The 19,108-nt window shown below is 49.3% G+C and overlaps 7 protein-coding genes across 7 annotated transcripts; 6 read left to right on the top strand and 1 right to left on the bottom strand.

Moving 5' to 3' along the window:
* Window positions 1–3,910: 3,910 nt before the first annotated feature.
* Window positions 3,911–4,228, top strand: CTRU02_215521 (chromatin remodeling complex subunit; the record flags this gene model as incomplete). The annotated part of the gene is made up of 1 exon (XM_036723776.1): window positions 3,911–4,228. One exon carries the CDS (start codon window positions 3,911–3,913, stop codon window positions 4,226–4,228), a length of 318 nt encoding a protein of 105 aa, XP_036584459.1.
* Window positions 4,229–6,533: 2,305 nt separating this feature from the next.
* Window positions 6,534–7,430, top strand: CTRU02_215522 (Chromatin remodeling factor mit1; the record flags this gene model as incomplete). Its single annotated transcript, XM_036723775.2, has 1 exon — window positions 6,534–7,430. The coding sequence occupies one exon, from the start codon at window positions 6,534–6,536 to the stop codon at window positions 7,428–7,430; it is 897 nt and encodes a 298-aa protein (XP_036584458.2).
* Window positions 7,431–7,674: 244 nt separating this feature from the next.
* Window positions 7,675–8,202, top strand: CTRU02_215523 (Chromatin remodeling factor mit1; the record flags this gene model as incomplete). The annotated part of the gene is made up of 1 exon (XM_070206478.1): window positions 7,675–8,202. The coding sequence occupies one exon, from the start codon at window positions 7,675–7,677 to the stop codon at window positions 8,200–8,202; it is 528 nt and encodes a 175-aa protein (XP_070059856.1).
* Window positions 8,203–13,667: 5,465 nt separating this feature from the next.
* On the top strand, window positions 13,668–14,632 carry CTRU02_215524 (uncharacterized protein; the record flags this gene model as incomplete). Its single annotated transcript, XM_036723773.2, has 2 exons — window positions 13,668–13,883; window positions 13,940–14,632. The coding sequence occupies 2 exons, from the start codon at window positions 13,668–13,670 to the stop codon at window positions 14,630–14,632; spliced, it is 909 nt and encodes a 302-aa protein (XP_036584456.2).
* A 233-nt stretch (window positions 14,633–14,865) lies between these two features.
* Window positions 14,866–15,675, top strand: CTRU02_215525 (uncharacterized protein; the record flags this gene model as incomplete). The annotated part of the gene is made up of 1 exon (XM_036723772.1): window positions 14,866–15,675. One exon carries the CDS (start codon window positions 14,866–14,868, stop codon window positions 15,673–15,675), a length of 810 nt encoding a protein of 269 aa, XP_036584455.1.
* Window positions 15,676–16,600: 925 nt separating this feature from the next.
* On the bottom strand, window positions 16,601–17,401 carry CTRU02_215526 (zinc knuckle; the record flags this gene model as incomplete). Its single annotated transcript, XM_070206479.1, has 1 exon — window positions 16,601–17,401. The coding sequence occupies one exon, from the start codon at window positions 17,399–17,401 to the stop codon at window positions 16,601–16,603; it is 801 nt and encodes a 266-aa protein (XP_070059857.1).
* Window positions 17,402–18,738: 1,337 nt separating this feature from the next.
* On the top strand, window positions 18,739–19,074 carry CTRU02_215527 (uncharacterized protein; the record flags this gene model as incomplete). The annotated part of the gene is made up of 2 exons (XM_070206480.1): window positions 18,739–18,885; window positions 19,057–19,074. 2 exons carry the CDS (start codon window positions 18,739–18,741, stop codon window positions 19,072–19,074), a joined length of 165 nt encoding a protein of 54 aa, XP_070059858.1.
* Window positions 19,075–19,108: the final 34 nt, after the last annotated feature.

Consider the following 19,108-nt stretch of genomic DNA (forward strand, 5'->3'; position numbering starts at 1 on the left):
AAAATGCCTTGTTGCAATTTGTTGGCCTTGCTTGCTGTTACTGTACGCTGCAGGCCGTAGGCGACTGCTAGGTGGCGCGGCAAAATCAGTGGCGGTGCGGCCATAGGCGGGAATGCACTAACGTGCAACTCACAGCGACACAAGTAGCCCGCTGGAAGGGGACAGTGAGCCTTATCCGACGGGGGGTTTGCGGGCTTGCCTGAGCCAAGATGTACAGTAGAGGTACATGCTCATCGATGGGCGTCCTCAGTCTTGGTGCTGTGCACCGTATGATCGAAATAAGGTGCACAATATTCCAGATCATTCGAGGCAAAGGCTACTCAGTTACATAAACCAGTTAAACAAGGAACTTATCAACTTGGTACAGCCAGCGACTTTCAAAGGGGGTAATTGATGACTTTTAGTCTTGCACCCGCTAACACATTACATCCACATAGTCCTCTCCCTAAGATCTCCTCGTAGTTGGTCAGGCAATACCTAGCGGACCTTGGAGACCTTAATGCCGTTCGTGGCTTTCAGTGAGTCTAGAAAGCGGCTACACACCCACGATGGTCTGCGACTTGCATGTCGCCCTGTGACCTGCGCCTTTGTGCAGGCACTGAAAGTGGGTTCCACTGAAATGCATTCGTAAGCATCGTTTCTTGGTGACTTATTGCGTGATATGTAGCCGCTGGTTGAGGAGCAGTCGCGCAACTGTTGCGCGACCGCCGGTCCTTAACATGCTCTTGGCTACCAAGAGCTCCTCGAGCTTCTCTGTAGGCGCCCCGCGTTGCAAAAGAACCCCGCAACATGGGGCTTTGGTGCCGCCAACAAGAGATTCCCCTCGCTGGCTACAGCTTATCCACCTTGCAGCTAACGGATACAAATGCCCGCCCGGCCAGAACATTCCAGCAGCGATAACCTGTCTAGAAGGTTTGTTCCGGCCATAGCATTCTTTGTATTTGGCACAGTGGCCGCTTAGGCGTTGAGTCGCTCATTATGAATGACGATTGGGCTGTCAGCAATTACTCCCAGCCGCTCCGTTTGGCTGATATCCACTTCCCTTCACAGGCACCGTGGGCTCAAGACTACTTGGTGAGTGGTATAATGAAGGAAAAGCAACGACGAATAGGTTGCATCATCCGCTGTCGCTTACTGCTGCTCACACCCCAATGAGTCACTGTGAATTCTCACCGATCTAGGCACTCGACGTGGTCAGGAATACGCGCAAATGCACACCATTCGCAAGTGCGCCAACATTTTACTTTGGAGGATCTTCTAATCATGACAACGTAGACACATGTCGCCTACGGAACTTCATTTTCATTAGTTGCTAGAAAAGCCTCAGAATACGCTCGTGCCTGCAAGACTGCTGGCTTTGCAGCTCGCCCGGCGTATCGCCGAGATCTGCCCTATTACGCAAGTGAGTAACTCTTATTAATGCATTGTGTTTGTGGACGATCGTTAGGGGCAGCAGCGCACGCCACTGTTGCAATCACAATCACTTATCCTTGTCATACTTACTATGTAATGGCTATCTGGAGTGGCCAAAAATGGTCGCTGCCTGCTGATTGGGGAGGTCAGCAGCCTACCCCGCCCTCCCCTTGTTGCGGGACAGCAGGGTTACTCCTAAATATGGGGCTTTGCACCAACACGAGTATTGTGATCTACGGCAGTCCGCAGGGACCACTGGGTCAAAATTCAATAATTTCCGCATCGGGTCAATAGGTCTACACCTAAGGGGAGGATTTTTAAAAGGCTCTGATTGGCTGAGAATTACTAGGCACTTGCGCGAGTCAAGAGCGAAAAGGGTAAATGCGGGCAGTGTAATTATATATGGGGCGGTTGCATATAGGGTAGTTGAGGTAGTTAAGGCAATTAGGGCAGTTGGGGCAGTTGAGGCAGTTGGGGCAGTCAGGGCAGTTGGGGCAGTTGGGGCAGTTAGGGCAGTCAGGGCAGTCAGGGCAGTCAGGGCAGTCAGGGCAGTCAGGGCAGTCAGGGCAGTTAGGGAAGTTAAGGAAGTTAGGGTAGTTAGGGTAGCTAGGGTAGTAGGGTAGTTAGGGTTAAGGGGGGAGGCGCTATAGCTACAGCGAGGTAAGCATTATAAACTACTATAACTATAGGTAGGGGATTACTACGGGTATAAGCCGGGAGTCAGACTTTAGCAGGGGTCTAGGGTTGACTTTTTATGGGTATATAGGCACGGGCTCCATACTTACCTAAAATTTCTAGCCACTCATATCTTATCGATAACACACTTTAGTGGAGACTATCACCATATTAGGCAAGTTCTACCCTCATACCATATACCTACTAATTTATTGAATTTTGACCCAGTGGTCCCTGCGGACTGCCGTAACAGAGTTATTAAGCAACCTCCTAGCTAATCCATATTGAGCCGCTAGTTACGTGGGGCACGTACCTTCTATTCACGAAGTCCCATAGTAGTTTAATTGCAACGCGGTTCTGCAGGCGCGTTGAATATTCGTCAAGTCCACTTCTGTCACAGTTCTTCCTGCTAGCACGTGGCTACAACAGGCAGAGGTCGGAACCGTGATAAGAACAGAGATATAAACAGAATAGTACAGAAGTCAAACAAACGGTCACAAGGCAATAAACAACGACAAATCGATAAACGTAGGTATAAGCAGTTGGTCTTCTATTGAGTTGACCTACTGACGATGATGCTGTCGAGGGTGTCTCTTATACGTGTACGGCCAGCACGTGAGATATCACGTGCCCCTGATGACTGTTCAATAGAACTGTAACAACTTCGAAGCAAGCTTCTCCTTCATGCGCCTACCCGCAATCGAACGTCTGCTCTGGTAGGACACTTTCCTGCTTCTTCTTGATTCCGGTTTTCCCCCTTCTTTTTTGGTTCAACACCCCTTTTTCTTTTCTTTTTTGCTTCGCGCCTCCCTCTGGCTGTTGGATTCGACGTGCAGCCGAACACATCTACCTTCATATGCCTCCCAAATCGCTACGAGTTGAAGCATGGAGGGGCTATCCGACGCCGGATCGCCAAGCGATGCGCTGATCGGACTTGATTAGTTAGACAATTTCTTTAACGATGCACCGACCGACCCCCCCCCGCTCGACAACGAGCCTGCCGATAGAGCCATGACGATACATTCCTTGCCGACATCTCAGAGAGCAGCTATCCCCCAGAACAGCAGACAATTCATGGCTACGGCGCACTTGAGCTAGATGAGCAAACGACTTCGGCTGAGGTACGTGCTATTGCTGCGCTCGCAGCCACTTTGTCGGACTCAAAGACTGATAAACCGGAAGTTGACTTGGAAGAAGTTATGATGAATGACCGTCCGAATCAAGACCTAGAGAAGAAAGGCTACCAGAACAAATGCGCTCAGCCAAGTTTGAAGTCGTTCTACACTCCATGCCACTTGTGGAAAGTGAAAAGTATATATCGATTCGAAGTGACGTAGTGGATGAAGTCCTTAACGATGTGAATCTGGATGGAGAACGCGGGTACAATATTGAATTTACCGACGCTCGACGGGAAATTGTAAGTCAGCAACTCTGTCCGTTTCGTTTTGAGCACCTCTCCTCCCGTTCTTCCTTAATTATTCTCATACCTTGTGAGGCTCTTTCCTCCGACTTCCTTCTACTTCCCAGTCTTGTTGATATTATAACCTACCACGAAACTTCGATACCCAAAACACTTGCATACTAGCTTGCCCTTGAAACTACTGTCGATACTGGAAGGTACCAGCGGCGAGCAGTAGAGCTGTTCAGGAAATCCGGAAATCCTGCTTCTCGGCACCTCCCTTTCCAGCTAACAGCACTCTTGCCGAAATTCACAAACATTCTAGGCCTATTTCAAATAGCAACTGACATTTCTAAGACACTACTTGAAGACCTTCTGGATTGTGAAGGTGGTGAAGCTGCACTCCGGAAACTACAACGCACTATGGATATAGATAACAGTGGCGACGTTTTCAAGAAGCGTGAGAGGAAGAGGTCCTGGTTGGAGAGCTACGGAAACTCCGATGCTGGGTCTAACGTGGACCTCATGGAGCTTGACGAAGAAGAGACTCCAGCTCGCTCCAGCCGTAAGAGAAGCATGCGTCGCCGTCAAACCCGTCTCACTTCTACCCTTGATTCCGACGACGATGACGACGGCGACACGGAAACTGATTGTCGCTCCTTGCGGCAGCAACACGGTACCTCCAGGCAAAACACACGTCAAGAATATCCTAGCATTTTTGATGATAATGTCGACAACTGAGGGAGCGTACACAGAAACAGCTTATATTCACCAGTATGACCTTTAGTAACACCAGCCTAACCCGCGATGAAGACTTGGATGAGCTATCCCAGGAACCTTGTTTGCAGCAATCTGATGAAGACGATGATAACTTCATGTTAGTAACGTCAGATCTTGTCTCCAAACCTTCGCAATCGAGGCGGAAGAAATCGAAACGGTCCAAGGCCAGGGCTAGGCCTGCAGTGCGATCCAGATCACGTGGCTCATCGATTGAGTTTGAGGATCGACGTCGTTCTGGAAGATCAACTAGAAATAAGGCCAGTATGATTGACATCGCCCTGATGGACGAGGACTCCTTCTACGTCGAAGACACAGCACCTGCAGGCATACCTAAAGTTATCAACTTCAAGGAAGTCTTCAAGCAACTTCCACACGATTCAACATTTACTTTATTCCACTCTGAGATTTGCGGCACTTGCAATACTGGACCAATCGCTAGCAAAGGTTCACTGATCGGCTGTCAAGGCTGCTCCCTGTCTTTCTACAGAAGTTGTTTAGGATGTAGATCAGCCAGAGAACACATAGTCACTAAAGTCGGGGCAGATGACTTCGTCCTTTAGTGCAAGTACTGCATCGGCTTCTATAACAAAAAGGACAAACGTGCCCCAAGACATCACCGGTGTCAAAAATGTGAAGAATCAGGACGCTCATGCGAGGCATTTTCGCCCAGAAGGACCCCAAGACAGGAAGAGAAGATCAGAGTCGAGAACGGTGGTGAAGATCTAATCACTCCTATTGATTCCTCTCTCATTAACAATGCTGAAAACGTTCTGTTCCGTTGTGTTAATTGTAAACGTGGCTGGCATTACGAGCATCTTCCTTCATCTCAGATGGACTCGGACGTATCAGACATTCGTGATTAACGGCTTTCGGAATATTCCGTGGATTGGAAGTGCCACGACTGTGGCACGATATCACACAAAATTCACACCTTGGTTGCATGGCGGCCTGCAAACAGGGAATCCCACACGGAGGGAATGACATACAGCGACTTTTTTGAAGATGAGAAAGAATATCTTATAAAATGGCAGGAATGCTCTTACTTCCATTGCAGCTGGATGCCTGGCGCCTGGGTTTATCACATCGCAGCAGGAATCATGCGCAGCTCATTCGCCAAGAAGGATGCGGATCAAAATCTAGCCCTGAAAATGACAAAAGATGACGCTATTCCTGGAAGTACCTTCTCCCAGATGTTATCTTCTCCGCCAAGTTGAAACCTGGACGAGGTCGGACTCTGGAGGAGGACATGGAACGCATCGAGAGCGTCGACAAAATTTACGTCAAATTCTAAGGTCTTGGCTATGACGAGGCCGTGTGGGATAAACCACCGAAACTAGATGCTGGTGAAATCTACAACGCATTCAAGGCCGCGTACTGCGAATACCTAACGGGCAAATACTTCGGCAGCTCATCAAATGTCAAAATGAGGGAGTAGGTGAGCCGGTGGAAAAAAGAAAGATTTACCGCGTTAGAGGAGCAGCCGCAAGGGATTCGCCGGGGCAACTTAGTAGCTTAACAACTTGAAGGCGTCAACTAGTTATTATATAACTATCACGAGGACAAGAATGTTAATCTAGCAAACGAGATGGGACTAGGAAAGACAGTCCAAGTAGTTAGCTTGATTTCGGCTCTGGTTCACGGTGAGCCAAAGGTATGTATTCCCTTACTATATTACGGGACTATCAGCAGCGAACTTATTAAGTGCTGGCCCTTTCTGGTCGTTGTTCCGAACTCCACCTGTCCGAACTGGCGTCGTGAAATAAAGCAGTGGGCACCAGATCTTCGGGTCGTAACTTACCATGGCGGAAAGCAACCTCAGGAGCTAGCCTACAACTACGAGCTTTTCCCGAATGGCTCGTCAGATATTAAAGCCCACGTTGTGGTCATGTCTTAAGACTCTGCCCAGGATGACCGGACAAGGAGTCTCTTCCGCTCGGTTCAGTGGGCTGGGTTGGTAGTTGACGAGGGTCAGCGGTTAAAGAACGACAAGAGCCTGTTTTATTTGGCTTTGCGGGCAATGAAATTCCCCTTTCGAGTCCTTCTTACTGGAACACCGCTGCAAAACAACAAACGAGAGCTTTTCAACCTTCTGTAGTTCATTGATCCAACTCAAAACGCTGAGAAGTTAGATGAAGAGTATCAAGAACTGAAAGCGCAGAATCTGCCTGAGCTTCACGGTCGGATCAAACAGTATTTCCTCCGAAGAACCAAAGCCCAAGTTCTTAAGTTTTTACCCCCCATAGCGCAGATTATTGTACCGGTCTCCATGTCGATTCTGCAGGAGAAGCTATGCAAATCGATTATGTCGAAAAGTCCTGACCTTATCAAAGCAATCTTTGCTGACGATAAAATAAACAAGAAGGAGCGTGGAAGTCTGAACAATATTCTCATACAGCTCAGAAAGTGTCTTTGCTATCCGTTCATGTATAGCGAGGCGATCGAAGAGAGGACGGCGGATCAAATCAAGATGCAAGAGAACCTAGTATCCGCGTCCGGAAAACTGATGTTGCTTAACATCATGCTACCCAAGCTCAAGGAGCTTGGCCATCGCGTATTAATCTTCAGTCAGTTCCTGAACCAATTGGACATCATTGAGGATTTCCTTAATGGCCTTGGCTTCCAACACAGACGTCTTGATGGCAAGATCAATAGCCATGAAAAACAAAAGCATATTGATACTTTCAATGCCACAGACTCGCCTGTTTTTGCCTTTCTTCTATCGACGAGAGCTGGAGGAGTAGGTATCAATCTCGCTATAGCAGATACCGTTATAATCCTAGACCCGGACTTCAACCCCCATCAAGATATTCAAACCATATCCCGCGCACATCGAATCGGTCAAAAACACAAAGTTCTCTGCTTCCAGCTCATGACGAAGAATTCAGCTGAAGAAAAGATTATGCAGATTGGCCGGAAGAAGATGGCTCTTGATCATGTCCTGATTAAGGCTATGGACGAAGAGGGTGAGCCAGACGATCTAGAGTCAATCCTCAAGTTTGGAGCTTCTGCATTGTTTAGCGAAGATCAAGACAAGAAAGATATCATACGCTATGATGAAGCCAGCATCAAAAAGCTCCTTGATCGATCTCAAATAGAACAGGCAGAGATGGGACAAGACGAGTCAGCTGAATCGACGTTCTCGTTTTGCCTGCGTGTGGGCTAACGATAAGGGCGGGTTTGAAGATAACCTAGCCGAGGAAAACGAGCCGATTGTGAACCCGAACGTCTGGGAGGAAATTCTTGCAGAACGCGAAGCTGAAGCAAAGCGAATTGCAGAGCTAAACAAAGAAGTCCTCGGTCGTGGCGGTCGTCGACGTCAGGTAAGCCCAGGCTAGTCAGGTTCATTACAGTCGTCACATACTAACAAGTGGTACCAAAGCTGTAAACTATAAAAAAAAAACGCTCCTATGGACCTCGCGGCCGGTCTCCCTGGTGATCGTAGCGCTAGTTCCGATAATGACGAGGACTTTGTTAGTGAGGATGAGGAGCAAGATACTGACGCGGAGAACAGCGCTATAGTGAAGATAACTAAAGGTAAAGCTAAAAATTTTGCTTCTCCTTATTCGACTCCCAAAAAAGCATCTAGCAACAAGAAACAGCAGGTTAACTCGTCGACCTCACAGAAGAAGACGCTCTTACGTAAGTCATTTAAGATTAGCACTGCGACAACCTACAGAGTTACCAAGGCAAGTCAAAACAAACCAGCCAAGCCAACTCCTCGAAAGCAAAACCCCAAAAGGACGCCGAAGTCTTCGCAAGCCAAGGGGTCCAGCTTAAGTGGCAACTTCATACCACAGCAAACTCTAGAACTAACCAGAACGGAAGAGAAGCCGGACCAGAAATCTCCTCTGTTCACCCCACCTCCCACTTTTCCTCGACAGAGCTCAATAAGCGACTCTACTCCTCTGCCAACGCCGGACAAGATTTCCAAGTAAAGAGAGCTGATCCTCTAGTAAACTACGATATGGGTTGGAATAATAATGAAAGGAAGGACTTGGTGATGCAACAAGAAAAAAATACACAAGGGGGTAATAGTCGCAAACACCATCAGCCAACCGCAAGTTCAGAACCATACCAACCACTATCGACTATCAATATGCCCGATAGAGCTCGCAGATCCTCATCTGGTTTATCCCTGATAAATGCTAATGCAGCTACCTGTGCTAAATGCAGCTTTCAATATCTCTCAACCCATTGCCCGAAGTTTACCTCTGAGATTGAGTTGCGACTTGCTCTTGACAGCATCAAGAACTGGTCGTCTAATGCAAGAAACACCGGGACAAAACGTGCCTTGAGAGACAAGCTACACGCTATAGCCAAAAACAAAATTCGCTGACAGCCTTGATAATAGGCACAAATCTGCTTTGCAGAAAATCCTCTTTTGGTTTGGAGGACCAGGGCAGGAATTTCTATAGAGGATAATAGGAAAACATCCTTACCGCAATATCCTCCATACACTAAAACGCTTGCTTAGAATAGGCTTGCACATAGGCGAATAAAGAAAACATAAGCTTTAAGGCCGTCTGCCTCCACTGCAGCCCACTTGGGGATGATGATCTGCTGGACTTGTTCAACAGTGAAGGCGTTACAGGCACGGGTGATAGAAATGAGATCGAAGATCTAAGGACGTGACCACCTACCGACCGTAGCGATCATGGCCGACCTGGCAATGACGTACATAAAGCAAGAGCAGTGGAAGAAGACCGAGAAGCTCTTACAAGAGGCGGTAGAGGCCTGCTTGAGAGTAGCTGGAGGACTACCCCTTAGCTTAGACGGTCAGAAGTAACCACGCATATACGCATGAAAGGCAACTGCTTTGGGGGAAGGCCGAAGTTATCTTGGTACCGTTACTGGAGCCAAGACGACGGGTCCTTGGGAATTAACGACGTTGACGAGGCTGGAAGAGGCGGGTCATCACCAAAGCCATGATAAGGAGGCCGACGATGCAAGTACGGATAGTTGAGGCATAGGCAACTAATCACACTCAAGAGTATCTTGCTCTATTTAGCGACATTCTTCGATAGTGCAAGAGGTATACTGTACATAGTTTTGAAGTAAATTTTGACGTCTTAAGCCATTGAGCATTTTTTCCACGCGATGGTGTGCCAAGCTTCATCGCATTGTCTGGTTGGGCATCTCCGCTGTGATCCCAATCCCTTTCACCCTTTAACCCGGAGAAATGTAGGTCCGAAACTGGAGAAGGAGGCTTTGGCTGGGACCCCAATCGTGGCCACAAGCACCAACAGGGCAAACGGCAAACTTCCGGGTTTCCGTAGTGATAGTCAGAGCACACTGTACTTGCCCCAGTACGCTGCAACAACCCAGCTACTCCGTAGCTCCAGAGCCGTTAAGAAGCGTAGTGGAGCATTGCGAATGGGGAAGGAGGGACGGCTGGAATTGACAGCCACTAAGGAAGCTAGGAAGATCGACAAAAAGGGAGACTTCTCAGAGTGAATCACTGGCAGATAGCAGATGGAGGTTGCAGGCAAAGGTTCCTAGTTCCAAAAGTAGTACTGTGAGCTGGTTTTTATGGTTACGATGCTACTTTTTGCGTCTTAAAAGTAACCAGATAGTGGTGAAAAAGTTGTGCCACCGTGCAGTCTAAGGCGATGTGCGGAGCGGGTACTTCGAGTAGCCTATGGTAATTTCATGGTCAAGGGTCTAGTACGTCTAGTCTAGTCAGAGCCTGTGTGATTGCTTTGCTCTGCCCCAACACGTACGTACACTGGAGTACTGATGTTATGACCCCAATCCCTTGCGCCTGGATAGCGGGGACAGTAGGGGCGGTCAGCACCCCCAACAACTGCAGGAAGCGGCGGGATTTTCCTCCAATCACTCGACTACTTAACTGTTTCGCCGCTAGCTCATACGCAAGTTTCCTACAAGATGATACGATGAAGCTGCAGGAGGCCGAAAGCGTGGGCATCACTAATGCAAAAGGAAGCTGCATCGTTGAATCAACGACCTTACGGGCATAGCATATCTATCTACTGGAAGCACAGCCGTCCGTCCGGCTTCCTGCGCAGTTCCCGCAAGACCATGGAAAGTGGCCACTTCCTGTTCCGCGTGGCTTGCAATTATAACATAATGATTACATGCAGCCTTACTACATAACCTAGTATGTGCGCCGAGATCGAGTCACTAGCCAAAAGCTACCTGTTGTGGGTTGTGACAGCATGCCTGCTGGCTCAAATCGCATTTCTCTGCGCTGACGAAAGACTGAGGTAACCTAATGCCAACAATAGCTTCGGCATATTGACCAAACACGATGAAGAAATAACAAGTCGCAGTTGATATGGGTGCTATTACTCAGATCCGCATTATCACGATAGAAGAAAGACGTAGGCGAACTGGAATCTAGCTCAGATTGCGTGGTCATCGCCGGCGCCGGCTGTACGACGGGCCGTCCAAGAGTCCGTGACGGCGGGTGTGCAGTGCCTCGAGCAGGGGCCAGACTATGGCAACAAGGCGGCATCGGACATCTGGCGAGGCTTCACTGGCTGGCATGCGACGCTGTCGTCGGCGCCGTAATAGTCAGTTTCGAGTCTGGCTAGGTACTGTGTCGGTCGCGCACTTTACCACGCCAACACCATCTAGCCGCTGGCGTGCGCCCCGACAACGAAAGCAATCTGCTGTGGGCGATGAAAGGTGCGGAGCCCAATTTTGGCATTGTCATCAGCGTTACGGAACTTACGGCGCGTACCCAGAGCCGGACCCCAGGGATGCCGTACTAGCGAGTAAAGCCTTCGGATCGAACCGGTCGCGTATGGCCGGTCTCAAATGCAACTTAGACTGAAGGATGGCAAAGCGGCAACGACAATGTTGCTGGCAACACAGACGGCAACAACAGCGGCACTAGAAGATCAAACCCAGAGGTCACGCATCAACGTTCCAGTTTCATCGTCGAAAACGACACAGCTGGGGACGAGGCGGCGAAGAGGTTTGCCGAACACCATTTGCTCCCACTCCTACACAACGACCGCCCAGGCATTGAGTTTCGTCACCTGCTCGGCATATCTCAGCTGCCGAGTGGGCTGGCCCTGTGCTCTTTCTCTGATGCCAAGCCACTTAACCGGTAACGCGGCTTTGGTGAAGTCAATGATCAAAGCCTTGTAGTTTTTGGTGGTGCACCAGGAACAGAGACAGTTTGGTGTTTGAGCAAGCTGTCAGCTGAAGATATGTCAATGTGTGCTGTAATATGGAAAAGACTCGTTCGACATTTGACATAGTACGGCACGGTGGTGCGGTCTGTTGCCAATTAGCATCTTCCCGTGAAACGCGACCATGCGGCTTTGGCCGAAAATCCTCCCTGATCTGCTCCTGAGCATCATTGACGCCCAACGGTAGCACTGGTCTCATCAGGAGCTTTATTTTCGTGTGGACGACCTCGCCAGTCGTAGCCAACAAAACCGGTGGCATGTTGGCATTCTCTTGGGTGGTATTCTCGGTGAACTACAATGAGGGGGTCCGGTCAGTTGCATATGGCTCCTTAACCTTCAAGCTCCCCTAGTCGAATATGCGGCGAAGAGTCTCACCTGTCTCACTTAGTTTAGGCTTGCAGCCAGATTGCTGGCGGAAGGTTCATCATCTTTATATTCATTGAGATTTCAGGGGGCAAAAATAATACTAGCATTGATCTGGTCGCACGGGTTCAAGATTCATAGTTCTCATTGCAGTCCACAAGGCCTTATTGATGTTAATCGCAGAACTCCTAGTCTCCTCGCACCACACCATATATTGATGATCCAGGAAGCGGTAGGGTGTGTCAATCTGACCTGTCTCACATATGGACCCAACCCAACAAAGCAGTCCGGTGTACAGGCGTTTCGCTAAATTGAATGTACGGCTATCGAACAAGGGTACCTCCGGGATTCTAGTACTGGGTGAGTCAGGGCGACTTGGGTCTTTTTGTCGTTACCGGGCCACGGAGAAAAGAGCAGGCCAAGCCCAACTCGAGAAGAGTAGAAGCATATTGATGACTTCCCCATTATCTTCGCATCGTCTTCTCGAAAGAGAGACCCATTTTTTGTCCACTGGCTACTATCACGGATGAGGATCGGTGTAGGGTAACGCACAGTCCAAGGAATGAGATCGTGAGCCCGCCAAAAGTCTCGTATGATGGGGTTGGCGTATCCCTCACAGAGGAGTTTTGGCGGAATCGACTCGGACCAGCTGTCCTTCCATATGAAGGGCCTTGGACAGATCGAAGCAGTTTCCCATTTTTCGTTTGCTTCCCGTTGTCTATAGATACTCTCCAGGTGCGACATGATAGTGAGCACCGCCTCAGCCTGAGCACTTGCTTCACTGCATAACGATGTCACCGATTCTTGAAGCCGTATCCAGTCAACAAACGGTTCTTGCGATTCCCATGTCTCTTCTTTGTTGTTGAAGAGCCACGAGTACCAGTCTGTATTTTCGGGAGAGACATTGCAAGCTATGACGCGTCAGCTACATCACATATTGTCGCAGGCTGTACTTGAAATACCTAGGTGATGATTTAGGGACTTCATGAGTGAACAGAGCAAAACGTCCCAAGCTGTCAAGCAGCCGCTGACTCTCGCTGTTGGCCAGACTTTCTCGAAGAATTCTAGAATAAGCCGGTTCACCCGGACCAAATCATACGGACGGTAGTGAGATATGTCCCAATAAAAGAATTGAAACGTCTCTTTCCAGTTGTAGATTTTGGGAGGCATCCTCTACTAAATGAGATTTGTTTAGAGAATGAACATGAGAAGCTGCGTTGCTACGAGTAAACGGCGGAAATCGTCGCACGTATGCCCTGAAGCCTTTTGCTGTTTTTATACTCGGCAGATGATGTCTCCATTTACGCTTTCTCATCCGGGCCATCATTAAGGTCTCGTTGCGTAGATGCAGTCGACCCGACGGTTTCAGAATACCCTGAAACCGAACATGACCTGCATGGTGTCAGAGGGTTTGTGGCACAGAGTGAAGAGGTCAGAATGTAGGGGTTTCAATGGCGACTGCATTCATCTCTTGGCCTCTCAATCCCTTATGGGATCGAGAGCCCTCTTTATAGCTCTGGTTGGGCTACTAGTGGGCTAGTAGTTCCCTTCCCCTTTATCCCCTTAATCTCCACATCCCTCATAGCGCCATCCCTAATTCCGCACGTGACACATGGAATTGGTCTTACTATTCGCTGCCAGTGGATTCGAACGAGAAACTGTGCGACTCGCGCTAGAAGCAGAACAAGCATCGCTTCAACGACATACCTCTCAAATCGTATTGTGGTCATTGTAAAGCATTTCAAGCCTTCTAGTCTCGTGACTTGGGTCATATTCAACGTGCAGCAGCTACGATATATGAGGCATAGATTCTTATTTATCCAGATGGAAAATTTGCTGAGTTTATGTGCTGTATTACAATGCCAGCGAGATTTGTGATGGCCTTGCCCAACCGAACGTGCTATCACGTATTCCTTGATAATCTCTTCGCTTCCGTACGGCTCTTCCGAGCTCTTCGGCAGCAGCAGATCGGAGCTTCCGGCACCTGTCGGAGGGATAGCGGGATTCATCAGGATCTCGTTGCCGAAAAAGAGACCGAGGGCCGGGATATCCCATGGGGCCAAGTACATAGTATCCCTACGTCAGATTGCAAGGTATCTAACTACTATCTTCTTACTATAGATATCCCCATACTAATAGGTTTACTTAGGTCAACCAGTTCACATGGAAAGATAACGCTCTTGTTCTATTCCTTACAACCGTCTTCCGTGATAACGAAGAAGTTATACGAAACCGGCGCCGGCCAGCTGGGGATTCCGCAGCTAAGCGGGCCGCCCGGGAGGTCTTCGGGCCGGAGGTTCTCCCGAACCTCCCAGTCCCTAAGCCAATTGACGAATATAACCACAATATGAACGGCGTTGATACAAGTGATCAAATGAGGTCATATTATCAATACGGGCGTTCTATTCGTCGAGGGGGCTGGCAGGCAATTGCTTGGGATTTCCTGCTTGAAGTAGGTGTTGTGAATAGTTTCCTTTTAGAGCTCTGGGGAAACCCTGAATGGCAAACAGTTAAAAGCCAGTATCAATGGCGTCGATTGCTTGCAGCCCAGCTAATTCAACGCTTTGGGCCACTGGGAAAAGCTCGCCAGAGATCCCGGCCCGGGCGGGCAACAGACAAGAGGAATACCTCAATTCCGTGGCAACAGCATATGAAGGGATCACGAAAGGTTTGTTCGCCTTGTTCCTATTGTGGTAGTATGAGGGCATTTCGGACGTTACAAGAGATATCTGGTAATACGCGTCAGGGACGGAAGAAGACTAGGAAGGGCTGCTTAGATTGTGATGTAGCGTTATGTATCGATAAGGATTGCTGGTACCTCTGGCATACCCAGAACCTCTAGTAAATAGATGTACTGTAAATCTCAGTGTATGATTTGATAGAAGTTGTGGGCATTAAAGCCCTGAAAGGCTTTACCCCGCCCTTGGCGATTTTGAGGTCATCTGCCAGTCGATGGGATACCATGCCAAGCACGGCGCTGGCTTTCCCGAGAAACCTACCTTTTTCGCGTTTGATGCGTGCGTTCTCGTCTTCTCCCCCCTATCGAGGCTGCTCTGCTGACCAAGTGGAAGCGAAATGTCGGTAGGCATTTATGGAGGATTCGACGAGTCTCTCCTGCACGTCTATGGAACAACCCGCGCCCTTACTATCATCTACTTAGATGGCCAGTCGGCATCTCTGACTCCCGTCGGAACTCTCGACTCACAGATGGCGCTTCTGCAGGGAAATGTGCCTAAGTCCCCATCTTATGACCTTACATACGACGATGATCAGAGGGCGCTTGACCTGTGCGAGCTCGTTGCTGAGCTTGGAATTGATGGTGTAGTCCGCATGAACGCTGGATTTGAGGTGCTCTTATGTGACTATACGGCCGCCAATATTGAGGAGATATCCGTGACCAATATCACAGTGCCCGGAAACAAGGAAAATGAGAACAACGATTCTCTTTCTCAGGATGCCAACCGGCAGCCTCCTCGCGGTTTCGGCAATATCTTTTCGGAACAAGGCTCCTATGAGTGGCTTCGGAGCGCCACTTGGCATTACGGAGCTTATGGTGGGGGAGGCCCATCAGAGAGGAGAGTGAAGCTCGACATCTGCTGTCTCATGTCCTTCTACGACCCTGACCTCTCTAGTCTCGCTCACTCCCACCATGGAGGCATCATCGGGAATCAGACCTACCAGAATGGATGGGGCCTACGTCGAGGACATCAATTGGTTGAGATTGACACATACGATGTTGAACTCGCTCGATCGTGGTTAAAGGAGATGACGTTGCCCAAGTTTAGAAACAAAAAGTGCTCCGGTATCGACTGGCATTCGCTCTTTACAAGCGTTCGAGCCCAACATGGGATGCGTGCCAAGGAGATCAGGGCAACATTCCTCTAGGACCATAGCACCGAGAGTGCTGCCATGGAAATAGTTACCAAGGTTCATGAGCTGACTCATGCGATTCTTGCTCCATACCTGGAGTATCAAGCTCCCGACCAGACTACTACGACGAAGGAGCAGACTATTTTTCGGTACACATCAGTTTACGGAAAATTAATTAAACCAAAAAGTCTAGCAAGGTCTGAGAGACTGCTGTTTAAGTCAACCGAGGTTGTCATGAAGAAACTGTGTCAATGGGAGTGGTCCGTTTTCGAATGGAGTGAGAGGCGCACAAAAAATATCCATGGAAGTCAACAAGACTTTGGCGCCTTTTCTCTTCATGTTGAGATTCTTCAACAAAGAAAATCCACGAAGGATTTACTCCGGTGGATTGGATGGGACACGTGGGCTCAATGCGATCGCCAGTGCGCATTAAATGTGAGTTATAGACGACCGGCTGTGCGAGACTTAGCACTGATAAATATCCCAGGAGCTCTGCACTATTCCAATCTGGCCTGTTGTATATGCGCCAGGTCTCCCACAGGGAGGTACAGTTACGAGCATATATATTGTCCTCTTTCAACTGGAATACTTTCTCTATTAAGCTAGAGTGGAGCCGAACAGGTACTTGGATCTACTTAGCGCAGTCGAAAATAATCCACAAATAGCTCCAAAGTAAGCCGTCTTAAGCCATAATTACCTTGCGCTACTTGTACTCAAAAGTATACCAACAAAGTTGTAAATACCCTCTTCAATAACTTACATAACAGTGCACACGACATGCCCTAGCGCCTTCCACGATTTTATTACGAACAGCTGACGTTCAACTTCCTCCATCGTAATGGGTGGCATCTTCACCGCCTCTCTCTGTGGTCTATCGCCCTTTTCTTCGATATCCGCCGGAAGGGCGGGGAAGAAGGTTGATAACAGTTCCTCCGCTTGCTCAGGGTTGTTCATTGTATTCGTTTTGTCCACCCTGACTAGTTGAGGTGCTTCGCCGAACGCCTCGTCTTCTCCAGCCTTCAAGTACTTGGCCGCCTTCCATATGTTGTCGTTGTCTGTCCAAGACTCGTTCCAGTGCTTCTTTTTTTTGTTGTCGAATTGCATCGTGGTATTGCTTAGCCGCCGCCTTTCCTATCTCCTCCAATTCCGTTTTCGTTGCCCCCGCACGCCGTTCCGCTTGAGCTTGGTTCCTCCAGTACGTGTAAATTGGACAGAGCTGCGTTAGGTCGCTTGTCCACCACCGCTTCGAATGTGGCGACGGCTTAGCCTTTGGTGTCAGGGACTGGACTGCCTCCAACACCACCGCCATGAGAACGTCGGTCTTTTGCTGAACTGTCCCTGAGCATGGCGTCTTTTCCAACTCGCTTGCAATCCTCGCGTTGATCTCTTTCCACGGTGCTTTTTTGAAGAGCAGCCGGTCCGCTGGTTTTGCGACAGGGACCAAGCTGTCGACAATTGTCTCAATCGTGCGGTGATCCGACCCGTGCTCCGTCCCATGTATCGCACACCTGATCAGCGAGTTCGTCGGGCCTTCGGACGCTAGAACCAGATCGACCGTGGATGCGTGGTCTTCGCCTTGCCATGTTTTCGTAACCTGTGGAAGTAAACTGCTCAGGCCAAACTCATCCATGAAGTCGACGATCTGATCTCCTTCTCCCTGCCTTACCATCGACACTTCGTCACCACCCCACAGCTGGTCGTGTCGGTTGAAGTCACCGGCTTGTAAGATACAGTAATGCATCTCCGTGACCAATGTTAATCTTTGGTTAGCTTGAGTAATAATTATTGCTTCGAGACCATCGCTAGCTTCAGCAATGAGGGGTGCCCTAGGCTGTAGATAATTGATGTTCAGGTGTGGCCTACGTCACTGCGGTGCAACATATCGAATATTAGTCATCACCCGCTTGCTAACCGAACTAGAAGTTTTCCCTTTTGCTTTACTGCAGGTTTATTTACCGTCTGAAGTCCTATATCTGAACTGTAGTTCAACCGGGGTCTATCGACGAGATCCGACTGGGGCGAACCGATGAGATCCGCAAAATGGGCCTCGACCTTATTTGACGCAGTTCTACGGCCTCATCTACCAAAGGCACTGCAGAGTCATGCGACTCTTAATTAATACGTTAAGCTGTTCTCAGTTATCGTCTTGGGCAGTGATTGAAAGGGTTATTGGTTCGCTTCACCCTGGTAGACTGCTGTAATCAGCGCACCATAGCCAAGCAGCCAATCACACAGGCAACCTTCAACCCTGGTTGGTCTTGCGTATGACCCCTCCCGATCAGGCTGGGGACGATGAGAACAACTCGGTCCCATATTCCCCACCTTTGCTCAACCGTCCCACCCTACCTACCATAGTTATTCTTCAACCTCTCACACTTTCAACACTTTAATCAATCCATTCTTCTCTCTGCCTTCAACCACTACGCCGCCAACTCCTCAATACAAAATTCTCTGCCTTCAAATCTTTCCTCGGCCTTCCAACTTCACCAAACCACACTCTAAGCTGTGCTTCTGAAAGAACGAGGTATGGTTACTATCTAAAGCCCACCTGCATAAAGGGAAGCGCTCCTTCCTAACATAAAAGCCACTGCAGGAAAATTCAGAACACTTACATACACTGCATAAGATGTCGACCGCTATCAAGATTAACGATGAGCCCTGCTCTGCTGGTCGCCTCCAGGAGTTCCTCGCCGGCAAGCGTTTTGAGGACCTGCCTGCCGTCAAGGCCGACGGTCGTAAGTCATGTTTTCCCCCCTTCGTTGCCTTTCCTCTCTCATTTCTCGATTGCCTATTGGTCTTCTCCTTAATCCTCGCGACTAACATTCATTGGCGGCATAGTACTAGTGAAGCTCACGATGGGCTCCGACGCCTATTTCGCTACCTTCCACCGCGACGGACAGGCCACCAAGTTAGCCGAGGTTGACATCAAGATCGCCGGACCCGGTGTAACCTCTGCCGCCGCCAGCACCGCCGGCGGTCGCGCCGTTACTCTCACGGCCGCTCACGACATCGGATACACTGGCCTGGTTGGTACTATCGTCGTGGACTAGAAGACCCAACATAGCCAGCCCAGCCGCAATGGCGTCCATGTCTCCTACCGGCAGCGCGATGCCGCCTATGGCAGCGTCGCCGTGTATACCACCAAGTCCGACGGGGCTGACAAGAGCATGGTCGTCTCCACTTCTCCGATGCCCGTCAACATTGCCAATCGCCTCATGCTTATCGGTAAGGCAAGCTCGCCTACAGCCTTCGGCAGCAACTCCATCGTCGGCACGCCTCTCACGGTTGCTGTTCGCATTCTTGTGAACAAAGGAACAGCCCAGTATGCATCCCTTTCCTTTCTATCACTTACCCGTCATTTCTCTAGCGCCCAGGCTAATAACAGATGCAAAACAGGGCCCCGGTCTGGCATGAGGCTGAGGAGTAAAGCAAAGTCCTCAAGCATTAT

Source organism: Colletotrichum truncatum (assembly GCF_014235925.2).
Source record: "Colletotrichum truncatum strain CMES1059 chromosome Unknown Contig_0016, whole genome shotgun sequence".
NCBI classification, from domain to species: Eukaryota; Fungi; Ascomycota; class Sordariomycetes; order Glomerellales; family Glomerellaceae; genus Colletotrichum; species Colletotrichum truncatum.